At 40.6% G+C, this 14,322-nt stretch overlaps 1 protein-coding gene across 5 annotated transcripts in view; it reads left to right on the forward strand.

The window, feature by feature from the left end:
• The window catches only part of CHD6 (chromodomain helicase DNA binding protein 6), a 205,532-nt gene that overhangs the window by 93,876 nt on the left and 97,334 nt on the right, over window positions 1-14,322 (forward strand). For all 5 annotated transcript variants that reach the window (XM_045444577.1, XM_045444581.1, XM_045444580.1 and 2 more), the window contains 3 exons: window positions 10,010-10,072; window positions 12,601-12,659; window positions 13,297-13,414. In XM_045444577.1, coding sequence (XP_045300533.1) covers window positions 10,010-10,072; window positions 12,601-12,659; window positions 13,297-13,414 — 240 coding nt within the window. The remainder of the gene's footprint in view (window positions 1-10,009; window positions 10,073-12,600; window positions 12,660-13,296; window positions 13,415-14,322) is intronic.

Consider the following 14,322-nt stretch of genomic DNA (forward strand, 5'->3'; position numbering starts at 1 on the left):
AGTTGTGAGATAATAACCTGAGCCAAAAGTAAGAATTGGATGCTTAACCAGCTGGGCCACCCAGGCACTCCTCTTTCCTTTTTTTTTTTTTTTTTAATGTTCATTCACTTTTGAGAGAGAGAGAGACAGGGAGGGGTGTGAGCCAGGGAGGGGCAGAGAGAGAGGAAGACACAGAATCCAAAGCAAGCTCCAGGCTCTGAGCTGTGAGCACAGAGCCTGATGTGGGGCTTGAACTCACCAAACACAAGATCATGACCTGAGCCAAAGTCAAATGCTTACCTGACTGAGTCACCCAGGCACCCCTCACTGATTTTTTTTTTAATTCCAGTATTCATTGCTCTTCCTATAAAAGATAAGTTGAGGGGTGCCTGGGTGGCTCAGTCGGTTAAGCGGCCGACTTCGGCTCAGGTCATGATCTCGCAGTCTGTGAGTTCGAGCCCTGCATCAGGCTCTGTGCTGACAGCTCAGAGCCTGGAGCCTGTTTCAGATTCTGTGTCTCCCTCTCTCTGACCCTCCCCTGTTCATGCTGTGTCTCTCCCTGTCTCAAAAATAAATAAAACGTTAAAAAAAAAAAGACCTTAAAAAAAAAAAAGATAAGTTGAAATTTTATTTCACATTCCTTAATTTTTACTTGAAAATTTTCTATGGTGAAGAATGTTTGAAGCCCTCCATCCTTTTATTTATTTTTTTCTTAAAGTTTATTTATTTATTTATTTAGAGAGCACATGTGCAAGCAGGAGAGGGGCAGAGAGACAGAGAAGGAATCCCAAGCAGACTCCATGCCCAGCGAGGAGCCCAACGTGGGGCTTGATCCCACAAACTGCAAGATCATGACCTGAGCTGAAATCAAGAGTCAGTCACACAACCAACTGAGCCACCCAGGTGCCCCTGAAGCCCTTCATCCTTTTAATACTCAGAGTAAAGTACTGTCCTTTCTTGTCCGTGTGTTAACGTTTCCTTGGATTTGGCTGGTCCTAGTAAAAACTCCAAATAACATTATCAAAATCCTCCCACTAAAACCCATCTTTTTTCTATTCTTAATGGTAGATAAGAATAAGAATGTTTGAAGCAATCTAGTAGTGAGGAAGACATAATTGTTCCTGTCAGTACATATGTACATGTATGAATGCTCCCTGGTTAGTCTGGGTTCTACAGACTTGGGAGTGGGTAGGAAAGGTAGTCAGAAATTATGAAAGTTTAGTGCTGGTTAACAGAGATCTAACTCAGATGTCACTGCACTTTCAGAGGCTCTCCTAATTTGCCGAAGTGCCCTGTCTTGAATTGTGGGATTTCAGCAGGTTCTCAGCACTTGCTTTATGCTGATATTACCATTTATATTGCAAAATCTCTTAACATTATTCAAAAATACTTCTTGAGGACATACTCCCTGCCAAGGACTGTTTTGTGCTGGAGATAACATCAAGGATCAAAAGAGGCAAAACTCCCTGCTCTCACAGAGGGAGCATACAATAAATGGAGAGGGGACCTATGAAATCCATGCAACTGATCTCCTCTTCACATTTGCTGGATTCTGAACCTGTGGGAGAGGAGGCCAAACAGCCAAGCTCCGAGTTAGTTTCCAAAGGGTGGAAATACCTAGGTAGAGGCTGGGAACAAACCTAAAAAGTAATAAAATTGCGTAGTATATCAGTGGTGGTAAGTGCTGTGAGAAAAAAAATCAGGAGAGGAGTGATGTGGAATTGAGGAGTGAGGGTTGCAGTTTTAATTAGGGTGGTCTGTTTTGGCCTCACCAAGGTAACATTTGAGCAAAGAATTGAAGGCAATAAAGGAGTGAGGGAATCTTGAGAGGGAGGCATTTTAGGCGGAGGGAATAGCCTGTGCAGAGTCTCTGAGGTAGAAATGGGCCACTAGTGTGTGTGAGGGACACACAGGGAGACCTGAAAGGTAATGGGAGATGGGACGTTTGGTGAGCTCCAGCAGGGTTTGTTGTAGGCCTTTAAAAGATGTTTGATTTTATTCTAAAAGAGAAGCCTTGTAAGCAGGTTAGGCAAAAGACATTATAATGGCAGTTCTGAATGTTGTATTGTGAATAGACTAGTTGGGCAGGAGTGGAAGCAGGGAAACTAGGTAGAAGGCAGTTGAGAATAATCTGGGTGAGAAATGAAGGTGATTTAGACCAGGGTAGAAGCAGTGGAGGTGGTGAGAAATTGCTGGATTCTGTACATATTTTGAAGATATAGCCAACACAATTTCTTGGCTAATCAGACACAGTGTGTGGAGAGATAGGATGAATCAAGAATTACACCAAGATTTTTGGTTTGAACACCAAGAAGGATAGAATTCACTCAGTTGGGAGAAAACTGTAGATGGAATGGGTAGGGAAGGGAAGTTGGCTAGGATAGCAGGAGTTTACATTTTAGACATTTTAAGTGTGAAATACCTCTGAGATATTCAAGTGGAGATGGCAGGTAACACAGTTAGATATATGAGTCTATGAATCGAGGGGAGGTTCTGAGCTGGATACATAAACTTGGCTGGTGTCATGATGTAGCCCTTATTTAAAACCTCAAGACTGGACAGGATCACCAGAAAAATGAGTATGAATTGAAAAGAGTAAAAAGTAGGCTCTAGGGAGTTCCTGGAATGAGAGTTGATGTGGGAGGATTCCTTCTTCCAGGGAAGAGACAGTAGGTCGTGGCAGGGCAACACTCATTGCAAAGGGAAAAAAAGAGAATGTGTCTTTAAAGACATCAGATATCTGTGAAAGCAACAAGAATTAGATTAACTAAAATTCCAGACAGTGATGAGCTATTTATTACTAGATGAGCCGGCAGTTGCGAACTATTTCTTCTCTGGAAACATTCCTCAGTTCTAGGTGCAGGTTGAGGATCAGGCTTGGCTCAAACAGACTTCTCTGGGTTGAAGAGAAACCATCACCATCTGCCCTTGCTGGTGAAATGATTGGAAACTAGAAGATCCCCAAAGCAAAGGGCTCTCCCCAGGACGTTGAGGAGTTCTGGGGTAGCCCAAGAAGTTAGTGGCTCATTCAGAAGGCAGATTGAAATCTCACAGTATCATGGTACCTAGAGGGAAAATCTCACTAAAGGGATGGGCTTAGTGTAGAAAAACTAACTCTCCCTGAAGAGAGGTTTTTAAGAGGGGCACCTGGGTGTCTCAGTCTGTTAAGTGTTCGACTCTTGATCTCAGCTCAGATCGTGATCTCACCTGAGATTCATGAGATTGAGCCCTGAGTCAGGCTCTGTGCTGACAGTGTGGAGCCTGCCTGGGATTCTCTTTATCTCTCTCTCTCTCTCTCTCTCTCTCTCTCTCTGCCCCTCCCTCACTCTCACTTGCTCTCTCTCTCTCTTTCTCTGTCTCTCAAAATAAATAAATAAATTTTAAAAAAGAGAGTGAGAGATTTTTAATTTACTTGGGATTGGAGACTCCAGGGCTCAGGAATAGAAAGACCTGCCACATTCAGTCAGTGGCCCTGGACATTCATGCTTGAGAAACAGGATAAAACAAGAGATGAATCTTTAAAAAAAATTTTTTTAATGTTTATTTATTTTTGAGAGAGACAGAGACAGAATGCGAGTGGGTTGGGGGCAGAGAGAGAGGGAGACACAGAATCCAAAGCAGGCTCCAGGCTCCGAGCCGTCAGCACAGAGCCCGATGCGGAGCTCAAACTCATGAGCTGTGAGATCATGACCCAAGCTGAAGTCAGACGCTCAACCAACTGAGCCACCCAGGTACCCCTGCTAAGCAAGAGATAAATCTTAACAGTAACCCAGGCCTGACCCAATTCAGTGTCTCATTGGACCCAGGGACCACCCTCTCTCACAGAGAAAATAGGAAATAGTTGTGGAAAATATTGTTAGAAGCTGCTAAGGTTCCTTTATTCACAATATCTACCATAAGTAAAAAAACTATTGCACATTTGAAAAAGCTGGAAAAAATGTGACTAAAAAGTAAAAGTAATATATAATAGAAGCAGATCCTAGATGATCCAGGTAGTGGACTTAACACAAAAGAATTTTAAAATAACTGATTAACATGTGAAAGAAAATAAAAGAAAATGAGCCAAAAAAATTTTAAAGTGAAGAATTCTGGTGAAGAAATGAATCTGTAAAGAGAATCGGTTCAACAGTCTGGACTGAAAATTCCAATTTAAAAAACTTAGAATACAGTGGATGACTTTAAAGGCAGATTAGAGGGGCGCCTGGTGGCTCAGGTGGTTAAGCGTCTAACTTTGGCTCAGGTTATAATCTTGTAGTTCATGAGTTTGAGCCCCCTGTTGGGCTCTATGCTGACAGCTCCAAACCTGGAGCCTGCTTCATAGTCTGTGTCTCCCTCTCTGCCCCTCCCCCGCTCACACTGTCTCTCAATCTCTCAAAAATAAACATTAAAAATATATATATTTGTGTGTGTGTATAAATCTAAAAACTTTTTAAAATCTAAAAACTAAAAAATTAAAATAACCTGAAATAAAAATTAAAGCAGATTAGATACAACAGAAGATAAGATTGGTGACTTTGAAGACAAATCAATAGAAAATTTCTGAACTGCCACATAGAAAAAAGAATGGAAAGAGCAGAACAAAGCATATGAAACAATTGGGGTGCAGTGAAAAAGTGCAATGTGTATCCCTGATTAGAGTCCTAGATATGGAGGAGAGATTGGAGCAGAGAGTGATGATAAAAGTAAATGGCCAACAACTCCCATAAACTGATGGGGGATATCAACCAATACATTCAGCATCAGGTAACTCCCAAGCAGGGAAAATACAAAAACAAAAACCATATTCAGGCACATCTGAAACTGTAGAAAACCAAAGACTTAAAATCCACTAGATAAAAACTGACTACTAACGTTATATTAAATGGTACGATACTGAATGCTTTCCTGCTGAATTTGGGAGTAAGAAAAAAAATCCCACTGTTATCTTTATATTCAGAAATGCAGGCGACACCTGGGTTTCTCAGTTAGTTAAGCATCCAACTTAGGCTCAGGTCATGATCTCACAGTTCGCGAGTTCGAGCCCTCTGTTGGGCTGTCTGGTATCAGCATCGAGCCTGCTTCAGATCCTCTGTCCCCCTCTTTCTCTGCCCCTCCCCCTCTTGCTCTCTCAAAAATAAATAAACATTAAAAAAAAAGAATATGTAATATAAATTTTAAAAAAGAGATACACTGGAGGTCCTGGCCATTGCTATAAGTAAACAAAGAAATAAAAAGTTTAAAAATTGGAACGGAAGAAGTACGATTCAGTATTTGTAGATGACATGACTGTGTGTGTTGAAAATTCAACAGAATTGACAAACCATTAGAATTAATAAATGTGGATTTAGCTAAATTGTTGGATACAAAGACAATATACATAAACATCTACTTTATTTCTGTGAACTAGCAGCATGAAATCAGGAAAGAAAAATTCTAAAATGCCATTTGTAACATCATCAAAAATATTAGGTATTCTGGAATAGCTCTCAAAAGATATACAAGCCCTCTCTATATGAAAAACATTGCTGAGAGAAATTAAAGAAGACCTACATAAGTAGAGCAATGTATGACATACATGTATTCAATATTGTTAAGATGTCTGCAGTTCATTCCCAGTCAGAATCTAAGCAGGGTGTTTTCTGCTGGAAATTGATGATAGAAACACAAAAGACCTAGAATAGCCAGGCAATCTTTACGGACAACTCAGTTGGAAGACTCCCTGTAATCCAGACTTTTAATCACACTCCAGTAATGAAGACAAGGTAGTGTTGCTATAAAAACAAGTAGAACCAAACAGAGCTGCGCTGCTCCGTAGGGCTCCGACTAGCCCGATGTGGCTGTAAGCACTTGAAATATGGGTAGTCTGATCCGGATGACCAACAGGCACATGAAAAGATGCTCAACGTCGCTCCTCATCAGGGAAATACAAATCAACACGACACTCAGATATCACCTCACGCCAGTCAGAGTGGCCAAAATGAACAAATCAGGAGACTATAGATGCTGGAGAGGATGTGGAGAAATGGGAACCCTCTTGCACTGTTGGTGGGAATGCAAACTGGTGCAGCCACTCTGGAAAACAGTGTGGAGGTTCCTCAGAAAATTAAAAATAGACCTACCCTATGACCCAGCAATAGCACTGCTAGGAATTTACCCAAGGGATACAGGAGTACTGATGCATAGGGGCACTTGTACCCCAATGTTTATAGCAGCACTCTCAACAATAGCCAAATTATGGAAAGAGCCTAAATGTCCATCAACTGATGAATGGATAAAGAAATTGTGGCTTATATACACAATGGAGTACTACAGGGCAATGAGAAAGAACGAAATATGGCCCTTTGTAGCAACATGGATGGAACTGGAGAGTGTGATGCTAAGTGAAATAAGCCATACAGAGAAAGAGAGATACCATATGGTTTCACTCTTATGTGGATCCTGAGAAACTTAAAAGAAACCCATGGGGGAGGGGAAGGAAAAAAAAAAAAAAAGAGGTTAAAGTGGGAGAGAGCCAAAGCATAGGAGACTCTTAAACTGAGAACAAACTGAGGGTTGATGGGGGGTGGGAGGGAGTGGAGGGTGGGTGATGGGTATTGAGGAGGGCACCTTTTGGGATGAGCACTGGGTGTTGTATGGAAACCAATTTGACAATAAATTTCATATATTGAAAAAAAAAAAGAAATATGGGTAGTCTGAATTCAGATGTGCTTTAAGTGTGAAGTACACATCGGATTTTAAAGACTTAATGAGTGAATATAAAGTATCTTATTAATAATTTTATATTGGTTATACATTGAAATAATAAATTTTTGCATATATTGCTTTAAATAAAATACTAAAATTCATTTCATCTGTTTATTTTTACTATTTTTATTTTTAGAGAGAGCACGAGTTGGGGAGGCGGGCAGAGGGAGAGAGAGAGAGAGAGAGAGAGAATCTCAAGCAGGCTCCATATTCAGCACGGAGCCCAATACAGGGCTCAATCCCACGACCCTGGGATCATGACCTGAGCTGAAATCAAGAGTTGGGAGCTCAACTGACTGAGCCCCTATTTTTACTTTTTTAAAAAGGTGGCTGCAAGAAAATTTTAAATTACTTTATGTGGCTTAATGAGTGACCTTTGTGGCAGCCATTGCTGCCACAACAACACTGCCACATTGCTGCCACATGATTCAACAACACACAAGAATGTATAAGAGAAAAGATTGATAATGCGGATTATGTAGAACTTCTGTTCATCAAAAGACACATTTATAGAAGCAAAAGGCAAACCATAGATTGGCAGATAGTATTTGTAATCTATATAACTGACAGGACACTTATTCAGAAATGTATAATGAACTCTTACAAATTTAAAAAAAGGACAGTTTTTAAAATCGGCAAATGACATGAATGGAGCTTCACGGAGAGGTTATCCACACGGTCAGTAAGCATATGAAAAGGTGCTCAGCATCCTCAATTGCTAGGGAGATGTGAATTAAAGATGTGAATTAATTAAATTTAAAGATGTGAATTTAGCCACAAGAATGGCCAAAATTTTAAAGATTGACAATATTGTCAATCCCATACGTGGCTGGTGGGTATAAAAATTGTCAGAATCAGTTTGGAAAAAATTTTGACAACATTCATTAAAACTAAACATATAATCTACCTCATAACCTTGCAATTCCACTTTTCGGTATATATCCAAGATAAATGAGTGCATTTGTCCACCAAAATATACACAGTGTATATAAATGTTGGAAGCAACCCAAATATTCCTCAACAGCAGATAAATAAATGGTAGTATATTTATACAACTAAATACTATGCAGAAATACAGAAGAATGAACCACATACTATATAGTTCCATTTACATGAAGCTTAGTAGTAGGCAAAACTAATCAGTGGTAGTAGAAATCCGAATAGTGGTTACTTCCAGTGGGGGCGCAAGAGCCTCCCAGAACATTGGGAATGTTATGTAACTTGGTCTAGGTGATATTTATACAAGTGGGTATGTGTATGTGTAAGAATTCATTGGTTGTACACTTGAGATCTCTATATACTGTATGTATGCCATACTTCAATAACTTTTAAAGTGTTATGTTAGCATATCTGGTAGTTCCTTGCTGAGGAGGACTATGGCTCATCTATTTCTGTAAGACCAGTGAATAAACCTAAAAGACAGTAAATAATGTGGAAGAAATTTAGGAAGGAAATGAAGTAGGAAATGAGGAAGGAGGTTTGTTCATTCATCTACTTTCTCTTAACCGGCACCTGTTCCTTTGTTGGTTGCAAGGTTGGGGTAATGATCTTTGGCTTAAGAAAACTACACCAGGCTCTGGCCCTTTGCTGTTGGCCATCCTGACAGTATGGCTAGGTCCCAGTGTATGAAGAAGGAGGAGAATTTTTAATTAAGTGACGTAGATTAAGAATATTAACTGTCTGCAGTCTGTAGCCCTGGTGAGTTAGATGCTTTATTTCCTCATGTATTTCCTCTCTCTTCCTCTTCCTTGTATTTAGCATTAACAAATATATACTGGTCACCCACTGGTGCCTGGCCTTTTCAGGGCTTTAGCTATAGCAGTGGATAAAACAAATAAGGATCCCTGCCTTCATACATTGTAATGGGAGAAGGCAGGCAACAGCCACCTGCCGCCTCTTCCTTTCCTTACTTGTGCTTAAGAATCAGGCAGAACACTTGAGCAGAAAAACAAAAGCTTAGTCTGTATCCCCATCCCTTCTTCCTACTATATGGTAGGCACAATTGGCTTGTCTTCTTGTTGAGCAGTGGGAGTAGACTCTTGTCACTTTGGATTATCTTTGGCATGGCACCTAGCACCATGCCATGTGTCTAGGGGAATGTAATAAATATTTGTAACCTTTGGGAGCATCTGTCATCGCCTGCTGATCGCCATACTTCGTTTCTACCATCTGCCCTCCTCCTCTTTCTTTCTTTCTTCCTTTCTTTCTTTCAGTACTTTTCTGGGGAAAGTTTGATTTTATATACCTTTATATACCATTTTCTGTAATGGTGTGGCTCTGGGACAGGTGAACCCTGGAATGGGTAGGACCGAAGACAGTAGTAATGCAGCATGAAGTCATCCTTGGGGAAGTTCTGATCAGGAACCCAAGTTATTTTGGGAGCTACGGCTATTGTGATGAGCATTCTTCTCAATCTGTTCTGAGTACCCTGTTGTGGACAAATACTAGATCTGAGGAGGTCATATAGTACATACAAAACCTCTGAAATAGGATGGCTCAAATAAAGTCCCAGAAAGAACATCAAACATAAGAGTGTTCTGACTCAACACATCCTTTTTAAGTTTGTAATTATTTAATCAAATACTCTGTAGAGAGATTTCATGGAGATCAGGAGCCTAGAAATGTTGATGTGTAGCCAGGGTAGAAAGGAAGAAATTAATTTGTTTTGAGTTAGGATTTATAGGCAAAGGATGATGGGTGAAACAGCCATTTCCAGACACAGAAGGGAAAGACGGTATCGTTTAGTAGAGAATAATTATGCCTTGCATTTGCATAGTGCTTACTGTTCCAAAAATATTTTCACATACCGTTTTATCCTCCCAGTAACCCAGTGAGATAAGTATATTTAACTCCTATTTTAATAGATTTGGAAACGAAGACATGTTAATTGACTTACCCAAAGTCAGTAGCTGGTAGGTGTTAGAATTAGGACTCTTTGCTTCTAAGGCCCCCAGACTCCTTTCTGTTACACCTTTCTGAAAATTTTATGCAGCAACACGTAGGCAGGTTTGGTAGAAAAGGGAAGTCCTGGGACCAATTTTAGTGATGCCAAAGGCAGATCTGAAATTAAGTGTCTGAAAAGCCGCATAACTTCTCTGCTTATGTGGAAGGGGAGGTGTTAGGTTGTGTCCAGATGTTAGAATGTTTGTGATCTTTTGATCACTCTGTGGACTGATAGGGAGGGAGGCCTCAGCACTCAATGGTGAACTTTCAGACCAAGTAGTACCTACTATAGCATTTCTTACAGAATTATTTCTTGGATTCTGTGGTGCCAGTAATTTTCTTTCTTCTTAACCTCTGTCTCCAGGAGCCTCCAGAAGATGACGCAAACATCATTGAGAAGATCCTGGCATCTAAGACCGTCCAGGAGGTTAGTGGCTTATGTGTCAGCTTTTATATCACAGGTTTCCCCTCTGTGAAGAGAGATTTGGCTAGACAACCTGGAATGGTCCTGATTGGCCAGAGTGAGAGCAAAGCAAGAATATTGTCTGGCTAGTCATTGTTTTATTCTTTTATTCTTTATTATTCTTACCCCCATGGAAGATTTTAGGTCCTAAAATTCTTAAATATTTGAGTATAGCCCCAAATAATTTTTTCCCTCCATTGTGATGCTAGCAGAAGGTATTTTTGTCCCTTAGTTTCTGCAGCCCAGGGAAAGTCCTCAGGGGGCCAAGAAGAGAACATGGAAAAAGAGCCATATTGAAAACATTTGGATATTGTTAAAATGTCAATACTACCCAAAGCAATCTACACATTCAATGAAATCCCAATCAAAGTTGCACCAGCATTCTTCTCAAAGCTAGAACAAGCAATCCTAAAATTTGTATGGAACCACAAAAGACCCCAAATAGCCAAAGTAATATTGAAGAAGAAAACCAAAGCAGGAGGCATCACAATCCCAGACTTTAGCCTCTGCTACAAAGCTGTAGTCATCAAGACAGCATGGTATTGGCACAAAAATAGACACATAGACCAATGGAATAAAATAGAGACTCCAAAATTGGACCCACAAAAGTATGGCCAACTAATCTTTGACAAAGCAGGAAAGAATATCCAATGGAAAAAAGACAGTCTCTTTAACAAATGGTGCTGGGAGAACTGGACAGCAACACGCAGAAGAGTGAAACTAGGCCACTTTCTTACACCATTCACAAAAATAAACTCAAAATGGATGAAGGACCTGAATGTGAGACAGGAAACCATCAAAACCCTAGAGGAGAAAGCAGGGAAAAAAACCTCTCTGACCTCAGCCTCAGCAATTTCTTACTTGACACATCTCCAAAGGCAAGGGAATTAAAAGCAAAAATGAACTATTGGGACTTCATCAAGATAAAAAGCTTCTGCACTGTAAAGGAAACAATCAACAAAACTAAAAGGCAACCGATGGAATGGGAAAAGATATTTGCAAATGACATATCGGACAAAGGGCTAGTATCCAAAATCTATAAAGAACTCACCAAACTCCACGCCCAAAAACATAATACAGTGAAGAAATGGGCGGAAGACATGAATAGGCATTTCTCTAAAGAAGACATCCAGATGGCCAATAGGTACATGAAAAGATGCTCAACGTCACTCCTCATCAGGGAAATACAAATCAAAACCACACTCAGATATCACCTCACGCCAGTCAGAGTGGCCAAAATGAACAAATCAGGAGACTATAGATGCTGGAGAGGATGTGGAGAAATGGGAGCCCTCTTGCACTGTTGGTGGGAATGCAAACTGGTGCAGCTGCTCTGGAAAACAGAGTGGAGGTTCCTCAAAATATTAAAAATAGATACACCCTATGACCCAGCAATAGCAGTGCTGGGAATTTACCCAAGGGATACAGGAATGCTGATGCATAGGGGCACTTGTACCCCAATGTTTATAGCAGCACTTTCAACAATAGCCAAATTATGGAAAGAGCCTAAATGTCCATTGACTAATGAATGGATAAGGAAATTGCAGTTTATAAACACAATTGAATACTACGTGGCAATGAGAAAGAATGAAATCTGGCCTTTTGTAGCAACGTGGATGGAACTGGAGAGTGTTGTGCTAAGTGAAATAAGTCGTACAGAGAAAGACAGATGCCATATGTGTTCACTTTTATGTGGATCCTGAGAAAGTTAACAGAAGACCATGGCGGAGGGAAAGGGGGGAAAAATGTTACAGAGAGGGAAGAAGGCAAACCATAAGAGACCCTTAAAAACTGAGAATAAACTGAGGGTTGATGGGGGGTGGGAGGGAGGGGAAAGTGGGTGATGGGCAATGAGGAGGGCACCTGTTGGGATGAGCACTGGGTGTTGTATGGAAACCAATTTGACAATAAATTTCATATTAAAAAAAATAATAAAACCACAGCTACAAAAAAAAAAAAAGAAAGAAAGGAAAACATTTGGAGGGTGGGTTCTTTAGATATCTCAGGACCATTGTGGAGATCCAGAGAGTATACCTGGAGTGAAAGATATGTTGTCACTGGTGAGAACATAGTTTTATCTTCAAATATTTATGAGAGCAAACTTCCTTACTTTGAGAGTGGGCACCGCTGATGTTTCGGGATGGTGGTCAGGGGGTGTGCCGGAGACCTGTGTTTTCACTTGCACGCCAGGCTTTGGGCCTGACAGCTTTCAGATCCTGGGCCGATTTGGGTTTATCAGCCGAACGCTGTCCCAGCCTGGACCTTGGAAGGACACCAGGAGGATCATTTTCTTTTTTACCTTCTGGCTAGCTGTGCATTCATCCTTTGGGAAAGCTGCTCAGTAGCTGTCAGGAAAAGAAGGGGGAAACTGAAAACATCCTCAGGAAGTCTGTACGAAAATCAAGCAGAGGTGTTGATTTACCTGTTTTCTTGTGCAACGTCAGGGCGATCTGTGGGGTTCTGAGCTGTTAACTGCTTGCTGTTGATTACAGGTTCACCCCGGAGAGCCCCCATTCGACTTGGAGCTATTCTACGTTAAGTATAGAAATTTGTACGTGTTCTTCATATATTATTTGTATTTGTATTTTATATGAATAAAATTTCCTTTCCCTCATTACATCACCTTCTGTATTTTCCAAGAATGGCCCCTGAGGCCTGACCTGTGGATCTTGACTGACTCAACTTCACCTTAAGCAGTAGTACTTACCTTTGGCTGTGCAGATAGTCACCGGGGAAGACGTTGCTCCACTCAGTACCAGCTGACTCAGACTCTGGGAGTAGATCCCAAGGACTGGTGCTTATTAAAAACTCCCCAAGCCATTCTCATCTGCTCCTGGTGGAGAACCACTGTCCTGTAGCTCGCACTGTTTCCCTCTTAGATTTTTCTTTCTTCCTCTGCCTCGTGCCCACTTTCACTAATGTATGTTAATGACAGCTTGCCCATGCCTACCCTCCCTCTGCTCTCAGGCAGTTTGTGTAGAAGCTGCAGAGGGATCGGTCATTTGGAATTAATCGCTGCATTGTTTTATTTTGTTGTCCGGTTAGTGCAAGGCCCTTCGCAGCCTAATCTCTGGCAGTTTCACCACAAACCGCTACTTCTGGGTTAGTCACCCTGTTTGCTGAAAGACTGTAGGACTCAGTGGTGTGGTGGTTTGCACTTGTCTCACAATTTGTGTGTCTTTGGACAGTTCCTACTTGCATTGTAAATGGGCCACAATGGAAGAGCTGGAAAAGGATCCTCGCATTGCACAGAAGATCAAGCGATTCAGGAATAAACAAGCCCAGATGAAGCACATTTTTACTGAGGTGAAGCAATATTTGCCAACTAATTTGACCACTACTCTTCTTGTAGTATTAAATGCTGAGTTTAAGTTTCTTTAAGTCAAAGTTCTGTGCAGAATTATTGCTCAAGTCATGTCGCTAAATGTGCACTGATTGGCAGCAAAACCAATCCAGGTTTAAGCTGAAGGAAAAAAAATTATCCACCAAGTTATGAGGATCGAGCCTTATAAACTGACAATTCATAAGAACGTGTATCTTGGTCAGAAAATCTATAAATAGCTAGGGTGAGAGAAATGTGCACACAACTCTTTTCATTCCCTCCTCCCCTCACTTCCCAAAACGGCACGTTCCAAAGGACTTAAAGTTTGAATGTAAAAAATAAAAACAAAGCTAAAATATGAGAAAGGAAATAAGTAACTTTATATAAGCTTCAGTATTTCTTTTTTTTTTTTTTTAATATTTATTTTTGAGAGAGAGAGATAGAATGTGAGTGGGAGAGGGGCAGAGAGAGAGGGAGACATAGAATATGAAGCAGGCTCCAGGCTCTTGAGCTGTCAGTACAGAGCCTGATGTGGGGCTCGAACTCACGAACTACAAGATCATGACCTGAACCAAAGTTGGAGGCTTAACCGACTGAGCCACCCAGGTGCCTCTAAGCTTGAGTATTTCTAAGTATGGTACCTACAGCGAGAGGAACAATTGATGGATTTTGACATTAAACAAATCTGTAATGTCTATATATTAGAAAATACTTCATACAAATCTTAAAGTAAATAGGACATATGTGCATCATGTACATACGCATATTTCGTAACTATATACTTATATATGTGGCATATGTTCTTTTTATCCGGTGAAGGAACCTTCCTGCTTATACATACATATACACACACACACGACAAATAGCTTTAATGATAAGAAATGCTTATCAT

This window comes from Leopardus geoffroyi, chromosome A3 (genome assembly GCF_018350155.1).
Source record: "Leopardus geoffroyi isolate Oge1 chromosome A3, O.geoffroyi_Oge1_pat1.0, whole genome shotgun sequence".
In the NCBI taxonomy this organism is placed as follows: Eukaryota; Metazoa; Chordata; class Mammalia; order Carnivora; family Felidae; genus Leopardus; species Leopardus geoffroyi.